The sequence below is a fragment of the Nesoenas mayeri genome (assembly GCF_963082525.1).
Source record: "Nesoenas mayeri genome assembly, chromosome: 3".
Classification (NCBI taxonomy): Eukaryota; Metazoa; Chordata; class Aves; order Columbiformes; family Columbidae; genus Nesoenas; species Nesoenas mayeri.
This window is the reverse complement of record NC_137544.1, coordinates 41964060-41978833: the sequence shown is the minus strand read 5'-3', so window position 1 is coordinate 41978833 and position 14774 is coordinate 41964060. Positions and strand designations below refer to the sequence as shown.

The following is a 14774-nucleotide window of genomic DNA, read 5'->3' as shown; positions in this document are numbered from 1 at the left end:
ATAACTGTGTTTTGTACTTCTCTGAGTGTGGCTGTTTGTCCAGAGGTCCCTGTTGCCTTCAGTGCTGTGGGTGCTTACAAAAAAATCTATCAGTTACAACAATGCCTTTTCACATACCACAAGTATATAATCTGTCATAGAGAGTTGATGGTAACCATTTTTTAGACTCCCCACACACAAATTAGAGCCTCAAACATTCTTTAAACATAAGATAAAATAGTCCATTGTATAAATTTGTGAAGTCAGTGGAATTACATCAGGGCTCAATGTAGTCCTGTTTTGTTGGTTAAACATCGGATGCAATAGCTTCATGACACATGCCTTCTTTTAATTAACTGTGATCAGAGGTGGGAGGGTGATGTGTCATAATGATGGTTATTCATGTGCTCTGTAGCAAAAATTGCCTCTAAGCCTATGTCATCTGTGGAAGAATTTCAATTTTTTAATGTGGTCTGCATGGCCTTGAGGTTATTATAAAAGCTTTTAAAATTCTAAATAGGTTTCAGACTTGCTTCTTTTTATTTTTCCCCTTTAGCTCATATAGCATAATCTCACATACGCAATGCTTCATATATATTGAATATATATTTCACGCACATGAAACCATTTTTTTAAACTAGAAAATTTTGGCCATGTTTCCTAGAGACTTATGAGGAGTGTGCAGTACCTATGTCTTTCCATAGCGCCACATTCAGGTCCCACTTCACTCTCTGAAAAGTAGGATTTATACATTTGAAAACCAAATGGGACCAGATGAGAAAATGTTCTACTTCTGACCATTGCCGGGGTCAATTTCAGTATACTGTGGGCTAGGGAAATATAGGCAGAATTACTTGGGGCTAAGAATTCTTGTCTTTGAATAGAATAATCTGAAATGACTATGTGACAAGATATGCAAAGATGGGCTTCTAGCTGAGAAGCCTAGTGTGGCTTTTTAAGGTAAACAGCTGTCAGTCTTTGCAGAACCCCAGAGGGTCTCAGCTCAAGTTTTTGGTTTTAGCAGCAGTCTTAGGCACTGTAAGGTCTCCAGGTTCTGTTGATTTTTTTGGACTCTTTAGGGGTGGAGGGGAGGGTGTTGTAAGCCAGCATGTTTGGAGTAAGAGATGTAGATTCTACATATTCTCTGACAAGGATGGATTGTAAACAGTTGCCATGCCATATTGCCAGTGTAGCAGGGAATATTGTTAGGATGTAAATTTAGTGGGATTTGAATGAAACAAGTCTGTCAAAAGATAGAGACAATTGGGACTAAAAGAAGAGTGCAGCAGGTGGTTAGTGTCATTCTTTCCTGAGTTTGGGCTGAACCTGGGTGCGCTCACGTAATCAATTCCAGTTGATGTCAGGAGTTTGCTGTAGACTGCTGCAGGATCTTCTAAGGTCATCTGCATACTATAGCTGAGCTGGAACTCTGGCAGTAAACACCTTTTGTATAAATTGTGTGCCCTTGGGCTATGGGAGTGCAAAGAGCATGTTCTGACCAGGCTAATCCAGACATTCAGAGGTCTCATAACCATTTAGCATGACTCCATATCTATTAATATCTTATAAATCTGGCTTTTGAGCAGTTGATTAGCTTTTCTTGGGGTCTGCAGTAGGTCCATGCCAGTCTGTAGATATTCACATAACATCAAGCTCTAAAATACTGGAGTCACAATAAAAATATTACTTAAATAATAGCCAGAACAGTCTTGTAATGCTGACTGTGCACTGTGTGGGTTTTACTCATTATGGAAGTGCTGTCTTTACTCTTTGGCTCCTTGTTGATCCAGTGGCCTCTTATTCTGACAGGATAGTACAGACTCGAGTTTCACGATACAAAGGCTTTGGCACCAATAACATCTTAAGAAGTCCTGTTTACCACCCTGGGCATGATAGGCCCTCTGCTGTTCTGGTACAATTATTTGTGGCCCTATTCTATGACCTAGGTCAGGGCCTTCTGCCGTTTTCATTCTTTCTTTCTCTCCTGAAGCTCTGGGGCATTTCACTGATCTGGTTCACGCTGTGTCCCACAAACAGAAGTACCAGAACAGTGGAGCAGTGGCTGCAGCTGTGAGAGCAGGAAGAGCATCTGGCAGGATGGGGAGGAAGCAGTGGGAGCTTCTTCATTGATATGTTCCTGAATCACGAAATCACAGCTTTAGTGTAACTTTATCTATACTTGTCCTTTCATTCATATTTGTTCCATAAACAGTGTAGAGACTGTGACTTGCTACCATTGGGGATCTTTCAGAAGTATCTTTTTTCGCTCATGCAAAATGTGAAGTCATCAAGTAGTTAAATTGTGTTACATAAATATTAGTGTATCTTTTTAGAGTTCTGTCAAGGGTTTTGATCACGGGGTAACAATAAAACCGTGGCAGATATATTGTTAACCCCCTCTCCCTCCCCTTCCCCATTCAGCCCCTCCCTCTCCCCGCTTCCCACTCAGGACAGGCAATTGGGAGGGAAAGAAGAACAGAGGGAAGAGAGCTGGAAAAATTAAAAATGTTTTACTAATGCTACTAATAAGAATAGAGAAAATAATATAAAATATACAAAACCAATCTTGAAAGTCTCAGCAACTGCAGAGCCGGCACCCGAAGTCCTGGACTGGACTCTGCAGCCAACTGGAGGTGGATTCAGTCTGTCACTAGGCCTCAGTTCGCAGGGATGACTCACAAGGTACTCTCCTAATGTCGGCCATAAGGAAAAAAGGGGCGAGATCCTCACAATCTCCCACTTTTACACAAAGTATTCACGTGAATGGGATGTTATGCTCAGTTAGTCAGTTTCTTGGTCACCTGTTTCTAGTTGCCCCTCTCCTGAGAGGCGTATCCGTGCTTATCAATAAGTTTGCATTCCATTGCTATGTTTACCAAAACATGTATCTGGTTCTTCAGGAAAATGCAGCTAATATGAAAGCTTTAGTGGACAGGCAAATTCACTAAAAGAGAAACTTGTTTTTAACAAAACCAGGACAAGTTCATATTTAAAATTCTCTTGATTACTTTCTGGAGTTCTGTGTGGAGCTGTCACCAAGTCACAGCATTAAGTAGTGTAATCGCTAGCAGAAGAGGATGGGGCACAATGTTGTTGCTGCTGAAAAGTAGTTACATTTCCATTACCAAAACATAAGATGCTCTTTATTGTAAGCTATATGCCGGCTCTTAAAGGACAAATATCTGCAGAATAATTTACAAGGCTTAACAGTTGTGATAGTGGAGGCAATGAGTACTTTCATCATCATATCATCCTGCCTTACTATGTTCACACATCTAGTCACCTACACAAGCTATATATACATAACAGAGTGTGAGAGATGACTTTTGGACCTCCTAGAATTGTATGTATGTTGACTTGGTTGCCTTTTATTTTTTTTTTTCTGGGAAACAGTCTTAGTTGCAAAACCTTCTACCATTTTCTTTCCACTTTTCCTAAATATATATATTTTTCTTTCTTTTCAATATACTTTGCCATGTAACCCTTTTACTTCACTAGTGTGGTCTAGTTGATTCAAATGGATAGTCATCTGTCTTCACAAGCTCAAGAATGTGAACTATGGACCATATTTGAGCCACCCTGTATTTTTTCTATCTATATAGGCCATTACTATCTGGCCAACTCCTTATCAAAATGGGCAAAAAAATCCTTAATGTTTGACCTGGGAAAAATAAGTTAGAAGTGGTTTTTTTTTTTTTCATTGAAAAGGAAAAAATGTGAAAGGTGAGATTGTGCCTTTTCCTTCATCTTACTCCTTATCTTCCTTTTTAGAGAATGTTAAAGAAATAAATTGTAAGACATATTGCTTGTACTAATCAAAAATGCCTGGATGTTTTGCCTCTTTACTAAAAGTGAAGGTTGAAATCACAAAAGTCACTTAAACCAGTTTAAATTGCATACTCTTTATTTGGTTTTGATGCCTGAATTTTAGGACAGATATCAATTACATTCATTAAAAAGCTGTTTTCAGTGATGACTACAATATGCTGTCATGAAGTGAAATATTTCTGGAAATCTCTTGCCTGCTTATTTTCCTGTTAATAATAAATAATTCCTATGAGGAATATAGATGCTATTTCATGCTGATAATCATTATTTTTCAGAAACAGAAGGAGTCAAATTGGAAATTTGTGGAAGAACTCCTTAAAAAATCCACTGATGCTCAAGTAAGTGTGAAAAGGAAGAAATAACAAACAAGGAAGGTGTCAGGGATGTTTTCAGGAAAAGACAGGGCATGAAACAAAGTTCAACTAACAAGTGTATTTTTGAAATTCTAGTGTTTTTATCACAGGTAAATGAATATCCTTGACGTAGCTGAACTATGGCAGTATACAGTTCCTTCCTTGTTAGCAGTTACACTTGCTTTAAAGTGGTTGTGCTTGATGCTAAATTGTCAGATAAAGGAAAAAGATAATTATCCTGGAAGGGTAGGTATATGGCTACTCTGACAAGATGTATTCAGAATAAGAACTGGATGCTTAGAAAATGTAAACCAGATACTGAATGTAAGGATATCAAGTTGAGGAGACATGATGAGGGAGATAGTCAGTTGCATTGAAAATTCAGCTATATCCTCATCACAGCAGGAAGGTGACTTGCCTTGCTGAGCAATTTGTCTTACAGGCTTGAATCAAACTCTTACTGATAAGGTTCTAGTTTCTGAGCACTCATTTCATACCTTATCATTTTTCTTTCTGCAGAACTGTTAATGCAATGCTTTATGGCCCAGAGGTCAGAACTGACCTCCTTTTAAAATGCTTTTAAATATGCTGTTCGTCACATTTTTAAATGTTATGTTGCAGCTCTGTAAATTTGTCTGAAGTTGCATGGTACAAATTGCAAATGCTGTATCAGCAACACCTATAAAAATAATTTCTTTAATTTGTGTATGCCTATGACAAGAATAAACTTGTTTATTTTTGTATTTGGTCTCAGAGGAAATAAAAAAATTGCAAAGTTTAGTTGTTTTAAGCAGAAGAGGAATTGGTTCTTTTTTATTATTATTATTATTACTGCCTTGATCATGCAGTAGCAATGGCTGTGGTGGAAGCTGGAGTACAGAACAATACTTGTTACAACTACAGTTTTTACAAAAAGATATTTTGTAGTTGTTAGGAAAGTTGAAACAATAGATAGGGTATTAAAAGTTTGAAAATTCATGTTATACATGAACTCTAGCATTTGTTTATGTAGTCTTTCGGCTTTAAAGGTTAACTCTTTTTGAATGATTTCATAGTATATAACTGAATAAACATACTGTGCATATACATTAAAACTATAGTGATGTCATCACTTATTGGATGCTTACCATTCTGTGAGAGAAACTGGAGAGGTTAAGATCAGACCAAAAAAAACCACCTGTGAATACCTTCTTAGCCACCTTCCTGTGTTGCGTCTTCTTTACGTCAGCAACCTGAGAAACAGTAAGAGGCTACTCATAGCTATGTTTTTCTTCAAAATATTCCTCTTTTCTTGTGAATATTCAAAATAATAAACAAAGATTACTCTGAAGTTGGATATATGTAAATTATATAGCATTCTGATGCTTCTGTTAAACAGGTATTGTAGACAGTTTAGAAAGGCATCTACATGGCCACATTCAGATTTGAATGAGTCAATCATGACACAGTAATATGAGGCAAATACCTGTTTTCATTTCCAAGGGCAACCACTGCTGGGATTAAAACAACCCCTAATTTGCCAAGGATGTGTTTGCAACTACTACCAGCTGTTTAAGGAGCCATCTAATTAATTTTCTTTCTTATTTGTTTGTTATTTTTTCTTATATTATGGAATCAACAGCCTGTAGGAAATGCTTTTTGGAGAGCATTAGTCCCTATATGTGCATGCATGCCTGCATGTAGGTACTTTTATTAAAAAATGCATCCTGCTTCCTACCCCTGCTCATGAACCATCTTGGAAATGTCCAGGAAGATTTTTTTTTTTTACAAGTAGACGTGTCCATCTACTGTGTCGCTCTGTCAGTTTCATGTGGCCACTCTTACCTTTTTTTATCCTTTTGTGTCTCTACTGTCTGCTGAGTGTTTTTGAGACCAGAAAACGTAGGAATGAGAAGCACAATGAGATATCAAAAAGTCAATAAATAACATGGAGAAGCAGGAAAAGACAAAAGGAAGAATAGGGCTCTTTGAACAACAGGACAGTACTGATGATACTGCCCACCAACACTTGGCTTGAGTTTGTTAGTAAGTCCTACCTAAACCATCCTTTTCAGCATATATCCTCTGTTATTTGTACTGGAGGTGCACAGCTGTGCAAAATAAGACTAAATGATAGTGCCAAATCACTCATTTGCAAGAGAGGGAAGGAATTGCTGGTTAGAAATCTCATTTTAAAGTATATGAGAGCTTAAATACTACTTATGTTTAGTACATAGTATTTCCATTGACCTCATAATCCACTTGTGCTTGTTGCTCCCTAACTTCAAAATCTTGTAGACTGTACATGTTTGGATGGAGAATGGGGGAGAAATGGAGATGAAATCAAAAATTCATAGTTATGTGTGTTCAAAAGCATCTGAAAAAGGTGCAGATCAGATATTTGCAATGTAAATTGATAATCTCTGTCCTACCAGTAACTGTTAATTTCTCTTCATGTAAGCTTCAAATGCTGTGTTGTGAAAAGATGATTTAATAGGTACTGCTGTAGATGTGGATTTTGGGAGTAGGGGAACATCATGAAAGTCGAGAAAAGAATGGTCACCTTTGAGAAATTAGCAGAAGTTGGAGTTAGCTTTGACATCTTTAGGACAGCTAAGTACTGGGATGCAAAAATGACTAACTAATGCTAAATCTGCAGCATTTTTTGGTAGTTTCAGTGAAACCAGTGAGTTTAGTGATCCCCAGCACAGAGAAGGCAGCCCTCACGTGAACAGCAGAGAGCCTGAGCCACTTTGATCCAGCACATGCCTGATGCAGGAGGTAGTAAAGACTTCTGAGGAAGGTGCCCCATGTCCAGGTGGAGGTGGCAGAGGGGTGGGTGCTGCAGTGCCCTGTCTCCAGGTAGGAACTCCAGCTTTCTAAGGACATAGTCAGCCTCCTTCTGAGCAAGGAGAAGATGTGAAGGTGCTGTTCAGGTTAGGTGACCAATGGACACGGGAAGCAAAGATGCTGGAGCAATAAAGGATAACTCTGCAAGTGCAGAATGCTGCTGCCTTGGATATATCCTTTCAGATTCAAATAGCTAAGAGACTGGTGACTTTCACAGCCAGAAACTGCTCTCTTTTTCTTTGTAGTTTTTAATGGACAGGGTTTAAGACAATTGCTTTTGTGAAAGATCTCCCATCTGTATCACAAAAAAAGGACATGTATGGGGAGAGTGGTTACATGAGGTATTCCCTATTTGTCTTGTAATTTAGGTTTCTGTTACTGGGCTAATAGCAAAAGTAGAGCTGATTTACAATTCTGTTTGTACTACAAAATGAAAATTGTTGTACTAGGAATAGCTGTATTTGTATAGTAGGCAACATCAAAATGACTAAATTTATGGATTGTCAGTGTAAGATGAATTTGTGTTTACAAAGTTTTATTGTAAGTGAGAATCAAAAGCTTTTTTGTTTGTAAGAACTAATAGCAGTCTGTCTCTTTAGACTTCTCTCATTTTAGAAAAGAAACGCTTTGTGGGTTTTTTTCTGCCTCAGTTTGGTTATACCTTTGCTATATTTTTTTAATTTACTCTAAAAGAGATACAGAACCATTTGTCAGATTTCTAGAAAACCAATTTTGTTACTTCAGTAGGAGATCATAAAAGAAATGTTTAGATATTAGTATCATTTTTATAGTATCTGGTGTTCCTCTCTTCTGCAATAAATTAAAAGCTGAGTACCTTAAGAGTTCTGATAGTATTTCCAGCCATGCAAGAAACCATTTTAAGCAAAAGAAAAATGAGAGAATCCATGAATCCCAGGGATATTTGAAGTCTGGAGAACTCTTTCATATTAAATTTCAGATAAAGCCTTCGGAACTATCTTGTTTTTTGGAAACTGTTCTAAACCTGTTCTTGTTGAACAGATAAATAATGGTTAAAATTGAAGCTGCCCACAATGCCATGCTTATTGTTGAATTAATTTAACTGAAGCAGTCATTGTTTGTTGAATTAGATTCTAAATATAATCCTATGCACAAATTACAGCTTTAAGACTAAGCATTCTCTTTCTAAAGGGTACGTGTTTTGGTGTGGTTTTTTGGTTTGGCTTTTTTTTATACATCTTCTGTAACTGACTAGATCTTTCTAGAGAAATAGATAAGTTCATCTGCAGTTTTTTTGTTTTATATCAAGACTCTTGCTTTTATTCATTAAAAAACCCAGGAACTGTTGAAAACATCTGCAGTTCTGTCGCTTTTTTGTATAAGATTGTTTCTGGGGAAGACTACTGATTTAATTGTAAATGTCATTGATAAAAGAAATAGAGGATCACCATTCATTTATAGGCATTTTTATTATATTTGAACTATTACTCTGTACATTTTTTAATCAGTCTCTTGAAGAGTTTCTTTCCTATTGTTTTTCTGTTTCTAGTGCTTTTCTATTGTTTTACATAACGTCTTGAATATATAATTTTCTGCGACAAATGAAAATGCCTTTTCAGTTTAAGTTGTTTTAGAAATACGCCACTTCAGAAGCCACATAGAAGCCACGTGCCCTGCATTAATTGTTCATGAGAAGGCAGACATGATTAGAAGTTATTGTAGATGATTGTTGTAATTGTTTACAGTGTTCTGAGAAAGTGTAGCAAATAATGTTTTCCACATGAATGTGTAGCCAGGTAGACATAAGTTAATGAGTTATAGCTTTTCTTGTGTAGCATTGAAAATGGGGGCGGGGGGGGGGAAAGCAGCTCCTACAATAAGCTTTTTGTTCCTTTATCAAGAGTGGTGTGTTAGAGGAACACTTACGAATGCATCTTCAGTGCTGTTTGACTTTGTGTAGTTTCTGGGACTTGAACCTGTCTATTGTCAGCATACTCTGGGATTATTACAGCAAGAACCTGGTAAGTAGATTAATTTATAAAAAAATGTAGAATTGCCTGTGGATGGTCCTTGATTTTAAGCTATTAATTCTGATTCTCTTCTAATCAAGCTTGACTGCCATACTTCTGTAAAACTGAGTAGTCAATGGCGGTATCCCTAAATTTGATATATTTAAGAAATCATGTTTAAATATATGTTATGGCCCATTACATTATGTCACAATAGAATGAATTATAATACATTTTTACTCTTACTTTTTGTCAGAACTACTGATTATAATTTCATGTAAAAACACTTTGCATATAGTTACAATGCTTTTTTTTTTTTTTGAGTTTGAGGAACATTCCTTTTATTTGTGTGAAGGACTGCATCTTATTACCTTTGGAATATTAGCCTTTATTGTTACTTATAATGTTTTCTGGTTGTATTTACTCTTTTAGAACAGTTGCTTCACTGTTCCTTGGCTTGGTCTGAAGGGTTTGGCAAATATTAGTAAAACTTCTTTGGCAATGCTCGAGCTGGCAAAAAGTTGCTGTTGTGAACAGCAGATCCCCACCCTGTACGAGTCCAGCAACAGTTACTTCATTTTTCTCAGCATTTTGGCACAGCTGATGAAAGAAGAGGCAGAGAATGGTGGCGTGCATCCTTGGAAACAAATTAAAGGACGGTATGACTGCTATTTAGTTTGTCTCATAGCATTTAGTCAGACCGCATGGCCTTTCCAGCCACATGCCAAAGCAAGGTGGGGGGTCACTGTGCTCGTGAGAAAGTGAAGGGGGTGAGGAACCGAGGATGATTCATAATTTGAATAAGGCAGTTGTTCCCTGAAGCTGCTGCTGCCAGCTGAGGCTGTGACAGGGTCCACGAGCTGGGTCCAAGAATCACCTTGGCATCCATAGCCTGTGAAGATTTACTTCATCCCATAGGCCAGGACTTTAGCACATTGGCAGCCTGTGCAGTGGTACAACCCCATTGCCAGATAGGTAACGTAATTAAAGCACAGAAATTCTGTTTGGGCTGCAGGTAAGCCATGTGTTGTCAAAGAACATGCAGACTGGCTCTTGCTAGGCCTCCAGTTTCATTTATATTTTCTTTTTCATGGTTTCCAAAATTTCTCACAGTATTTTTTTTGAGGATTTGCATTTTTCATTTAATTTTGAAACATTATTTAAGAGATATGGTCAGTCATGATATAAAAACCATAAAATATATATGCTCTAAACCAAAATTTTGATGTTTTATATACTTACTGAATCCTTAAAGCTTATAGTAATGAGATTGTACTGATCATTAAATGTGCTAATTTTTTTTCCTTTGGGTATAGGAGACTTAGAATTAGTTTTGGTTTGGGTTTTTGTTTAAAAAATTATTAATAAAATTAATTAAAATTTTACTAAGTATTAAAATATTTTTGTATGCAAGTAATATGTAAAAATGTCGATGTACACTTCATGAATGAGTTGTAAAGTTCAGGTTTAAAAATTATGGCAACTATATAGAAACAAGTATATTGTTGGATGCTAAGTCAGTCTTGTTTTAGTTGGTAATTTTAATTAGCCTCCTCTGTTTTTGCTGAAAACAAATTATACTTACTTTTTGTGCTATTGTAGTTTGTTACTTCCCCTGATTTAAGAGGGGAAGTAATAATACACAACAAATAGTGTGTCAGTCTGCTCAACCAGTATTCATCATTTCTACCTTGAATAAATCAATTACACAAGTAGCAAAATTTAACAGCCTACAGCTATGATTTTAGGATGAACTCTGTTTTCAGCAGCTAACCAAGCATTAATTGATGCATGACAAACGTAAATGCCTGTCAGTAGTAATTTACTACTAAACAACATTAATTGGATTTGCTGTAATTTTTGGTGGATAAATTTGATAACCTCAGCGCCATTTCCAACTGTTTTTCCATGTGACAGGATAGGAAAACAACATTTATGGATATTTAACTACTGTATCTGGAATGTACTTTAATTTAAAGGTGGAGGATATACCCGAAGTTTTAAACACACAAATCAAAAAGCTGAGCCATTTTCATCTTACTCCTCTCTTGTGGGGAGGAGTAACTTCATTTTAAACTTTATTTAAAAGTCCAGATCTGAGCAAAGGACGCAGAAAAAATATCTATATAAAAAGATTTCTGCTTTTTGTTAGACACTTCAAAGCTGCAAAATACCAGTGCTTTTCACCATGTATGACTTTAGCATTGTCATGTAAGCAACAGAGCTTTAAGTTTAACATCTTCCTGCTGGAGAGGGGTTTCTCTCCCAAATGCCCCAGTTTCCCTGTTTTTTCCCAAACCTGTAGTCCACACTCCATACAGTAGGTATGCCATACAGGTTGGTACACACTTTGGCAAAGGACTGTGGAGAAAAGGAGCTTTCCATCAGAAATCTTCCACCCCTTTTACCGCAGTGATGGTTACACAGGTGACCCTTCGATTGCAGCAGCTCAGGGTGTATAATGTAGGAACAGAAGTTGGTAACTAAAGAAAAAGGGTCCCTGCTCATTTTTGTTTTTAAGTTTCTTTGTGCCACCTGGAAATAATGGAGTTTTAGGAAAGAAGTTGTACAGGAATTGTTTGCTGTAGCTGAGAGATTACACTTAACAACAAATTGCTTCATTTCCTAGCAGCCATCATGGGCTAAGTTTGATTGATGGGAAGGCATAGAATGGAGGACACCCATCACAGAAAAAGTAGAGAGAGTCTGCTCATAACTTTGTGCTCAACTTTGTACTAGAGGTTGGAAAAATGGGAAGGGTTAGGCTTTTCTTGGGGTTGAAAAATCTTAGTGTATATCTTGTATTAGGAGCAGAAAATGCAATAGTATGCTTTTTCCAGTAGCCAAAAGCATAGAAGAGGGGAGGAAAAAAAGGATATTTGAAATTTAAGGGTTATTGGAAGAGGATAACTGTAAACTAAAAGCATGAAAATACAATATTAGTCTATCAAGCAGAGAAAATTGCATACTCTAAAACCTTCCTGGGTTTTTTGTTTATTTGTTTTTTTCGATGTAGAATTTATTCCAAGTTCCATCGGAGGAGAATGCAGGAGATGACAGAAGTGGGGCTGCAGAACTTTTTTAACCTGTTCCTCATGCTGGCAATTGTTGCAGAGACAGAAGATATAGTGAGTCGAGTGTTGGATCTTTTGGATTTCCTGACTCCGTCCTCCATCACCATGTCTCAGAGAGCTCTCATCTGGAGAGGTCATTTTGCTTTCCTTTTGATTTATGTTGAGAAGAACATGGACATCAGTGTCCTAGCTGAGAGACTCTCAAATGCTTTCCGTGAGAAGGCAAAGGAGTTTTTAGTAACCAAAAATGACTACACACAAAGACAAAATCTCTGGACTCTACTTTCAACCTACATTGATGGTGTTCAAGAAGCGTTTGAGATCAGTAGCTACTTGAGTCTTTCTGAGGAAAAGTTGCTAAATGATGGCTTTACGATGCTGCTGCCTGCTTGTCGAGGAGCTGAACTGAGCATGGTCCTAAATTTTCTTCAGGTTGTTCTAGCCAGACTTCGGTAAGTTATTTAGCTAAATTGTGCATATAGACTGGCATGCTGGTTTTGTGTTTAGTGCTAAACTGTAGTTCATATTCATTCCTTACTGAAATGAAGGAAAAGGAAAGAGAAATCTCTGGAGGATTATGAATGATATTTCAAAAATCCACCAACACCTCACTGCATTTAGCATGTTAGAAATGTTTCCGTACTATTTTAGGACACTAGGTTCGATGTCCCTGATATTTTGTTATGAATTTGTGGCTGTGCAGAAAGTTACACAGTTGTTACTAATATTTCAGGCAGTACCATATTTCTTTTGGCACATGGAGTTTCAGAACTAATATCTGTACTAAATTACTTCAGTTAGGGAGGGTTTGTGTTGTGGGTTATTTTTGTTTGTTTGGGGTTTTGTATGTTTGAGGGGTTTTTGTTTGGTGGTGGGTTTTTTTTATTTTTTTGGTTGTTGATTGGATTGTGTGTGGGGGGGTTTTTTGTTTTTTTTTTTTCTTTTCAGTGAATCTTTTTCAGACTCTTTTTTCCTCTTTCACCAAGGTTGCAATCAAATACATCAGTTATGGAGATTTAAATACTTGTCTGTGGCTCAATAGGCAAGAAAAAAAATCATATTTTACCACTGCCAGGCAGTTCTGCTTTGATGTACTAGTTCAGCTTTCAGCATCCACAATGCCCTTCAATAAGCATATTTTTGTCTCCTGATGCCTTTGAGTAGTAGTCTTCCAGTTTGAAGGCCAAACTGCTTTTTTTTTTTTTAGTAAGATATTAAGAGGCACCAATTTATCTGCCATTACTTCAAATGTACAAGACTGAAATATGTGGAAGGAGCTGTGGAAGACAGCATAATAGGAATAGTGAGGCCTGTATGCAAGATCTCTCTTTAACTAGGTTCTTTGTTATTGTCTAGTAGTTTGACTGCAGCTGTCAATAGCTTATACATCTGAAGACAGCTGTTTTTCAGGCAGTCTTTTGAAAAAAGATGAAGCACAAAACTAAGTTTAGTTGATTTATTATTTATTATTTCAGTTCAACTGAATGTATTTACTGGAATAAATTGGAGACTTCAAAAATACTTTGACATATTCTCTATTAGCTAATACACAGCATTTCTTGAGTTGTTTTTAAAGATAAAATAGGGAGAAATTTGAGACTAGCGAAAAACTTGCTGGTTTCATAACCTGGCATTATTTTGAAGCTTTCCAGAGCTGGGGGTTATGTGGCCCTCCTGTAATACAGAGATGGGGCGTAGAAGTTCATTACAGACCTCAGGTCATCACAGACAAGGTACAGCACAGTATCAGTACTGCTTCTTAGGAAAAACAGATCTGCCGAAATATTCAAATTACCAACTCAAATGCTAGTTGGTATGAGAGACATTATCAGAGCCTTGTTTTTAACAGTTCTGTATTTCATCGTCTGTATTTATACATTTGTTTAGTGTTACCTGTCTATTTATCCCGTCTACAGAGAAGCTTAATTCCTTAACACTTATAAGACACTTAGATCTTTATGTTGTATGGAACAGGAAAGTATTATGGGTTCTCTCTCTCACTTTGACAGACTCCCTGAAAATAGTCCTCTGTTCGCATACAAGTGAAACAACACTAAAACCACTTTCTTGGTTCAGAAGATTTGGTTGTCTCTGTACCAGCCAGATGTTAAACTATTATTGGCTTAAGGAGACTGATCAGGCCTGGTCTGTCTGCAAACTTGCATAGGATGAAATGGCTCAACACTGTTCTTTTTTTTTTTTAAAAAAAAAAAAAAATCCAGGAAGATGTAAGATAGTAGGCCTTTCATAAATGTAATTTTTATTTACACTGCACTCTAATAATTTTATAACTCTGTGACAGAGAATTTACAGGTAGGAAGGAAGTAGGATCACTGATTAAAGAGAGAAGCAGCTCTCCTCTAGGCTGTTAGGAAATAATAACTTCATGTAACACTTTCTGCTAACCCTAGATGACGGCTCACAGGAGCATTCTTTGTTGCTGATTAAGTAGCATTACCAAAATACTGACTTGGTTACATCAACTAAATGCCTTAGTATTTAAAGCTTAAAATTTCAAATAGTTTTAGCAGTACCCTTTTAATGTATCCTGTTGGATTGCTAGAATCACATTCCGGATTTCCCAGTTGCTTTTATTTGAGGATACTCTAACAGTGGCAATCTTTCATTTCCAGAGTAAGGTGTAACCAAAAGCTCTTATTTAATTATAGCTATTCATGCTTCTATGGTTAAGGGTCTGTCAGCATTTCCATTATAAACCTTTG

The 14774-nt window shown here is 36.9% G+C and overlaps 1 protein-coding gene across 1 annotated transcript in view; it reads left to right on the top strand.

Moving 5' to 3' along the window:
• MMS22L (MMS22 like, DNA repair protein) overlaps positions 1 to 14774 on the top strand; it is a gene marked incomplete at both ends in the record, with an annotated part of 93962 nt that overhangs the window by 27744 nt on the left and 51444 nt on the right. Inside the window, 4 exons of the mRNA XM_080341404.1 lie at positions 4083 to 4145; positions 8870 to 8989; positions 9410 to 9636; positions 11994 to 12503. Of these exons, the coding sequence (XP_080197530.1) occupies positions 4083 to 4145; positions 8870 to 8989; positions 9410 to 9636; positions 11994 to 12503 (920 nt within the window). The remainder of the gene's footprint in view (positions 1 to 4082; positions 4146 to 8869; positions 8990 to 9409; positions 9637 to 11993; positions 12504 to 14774) is intronic.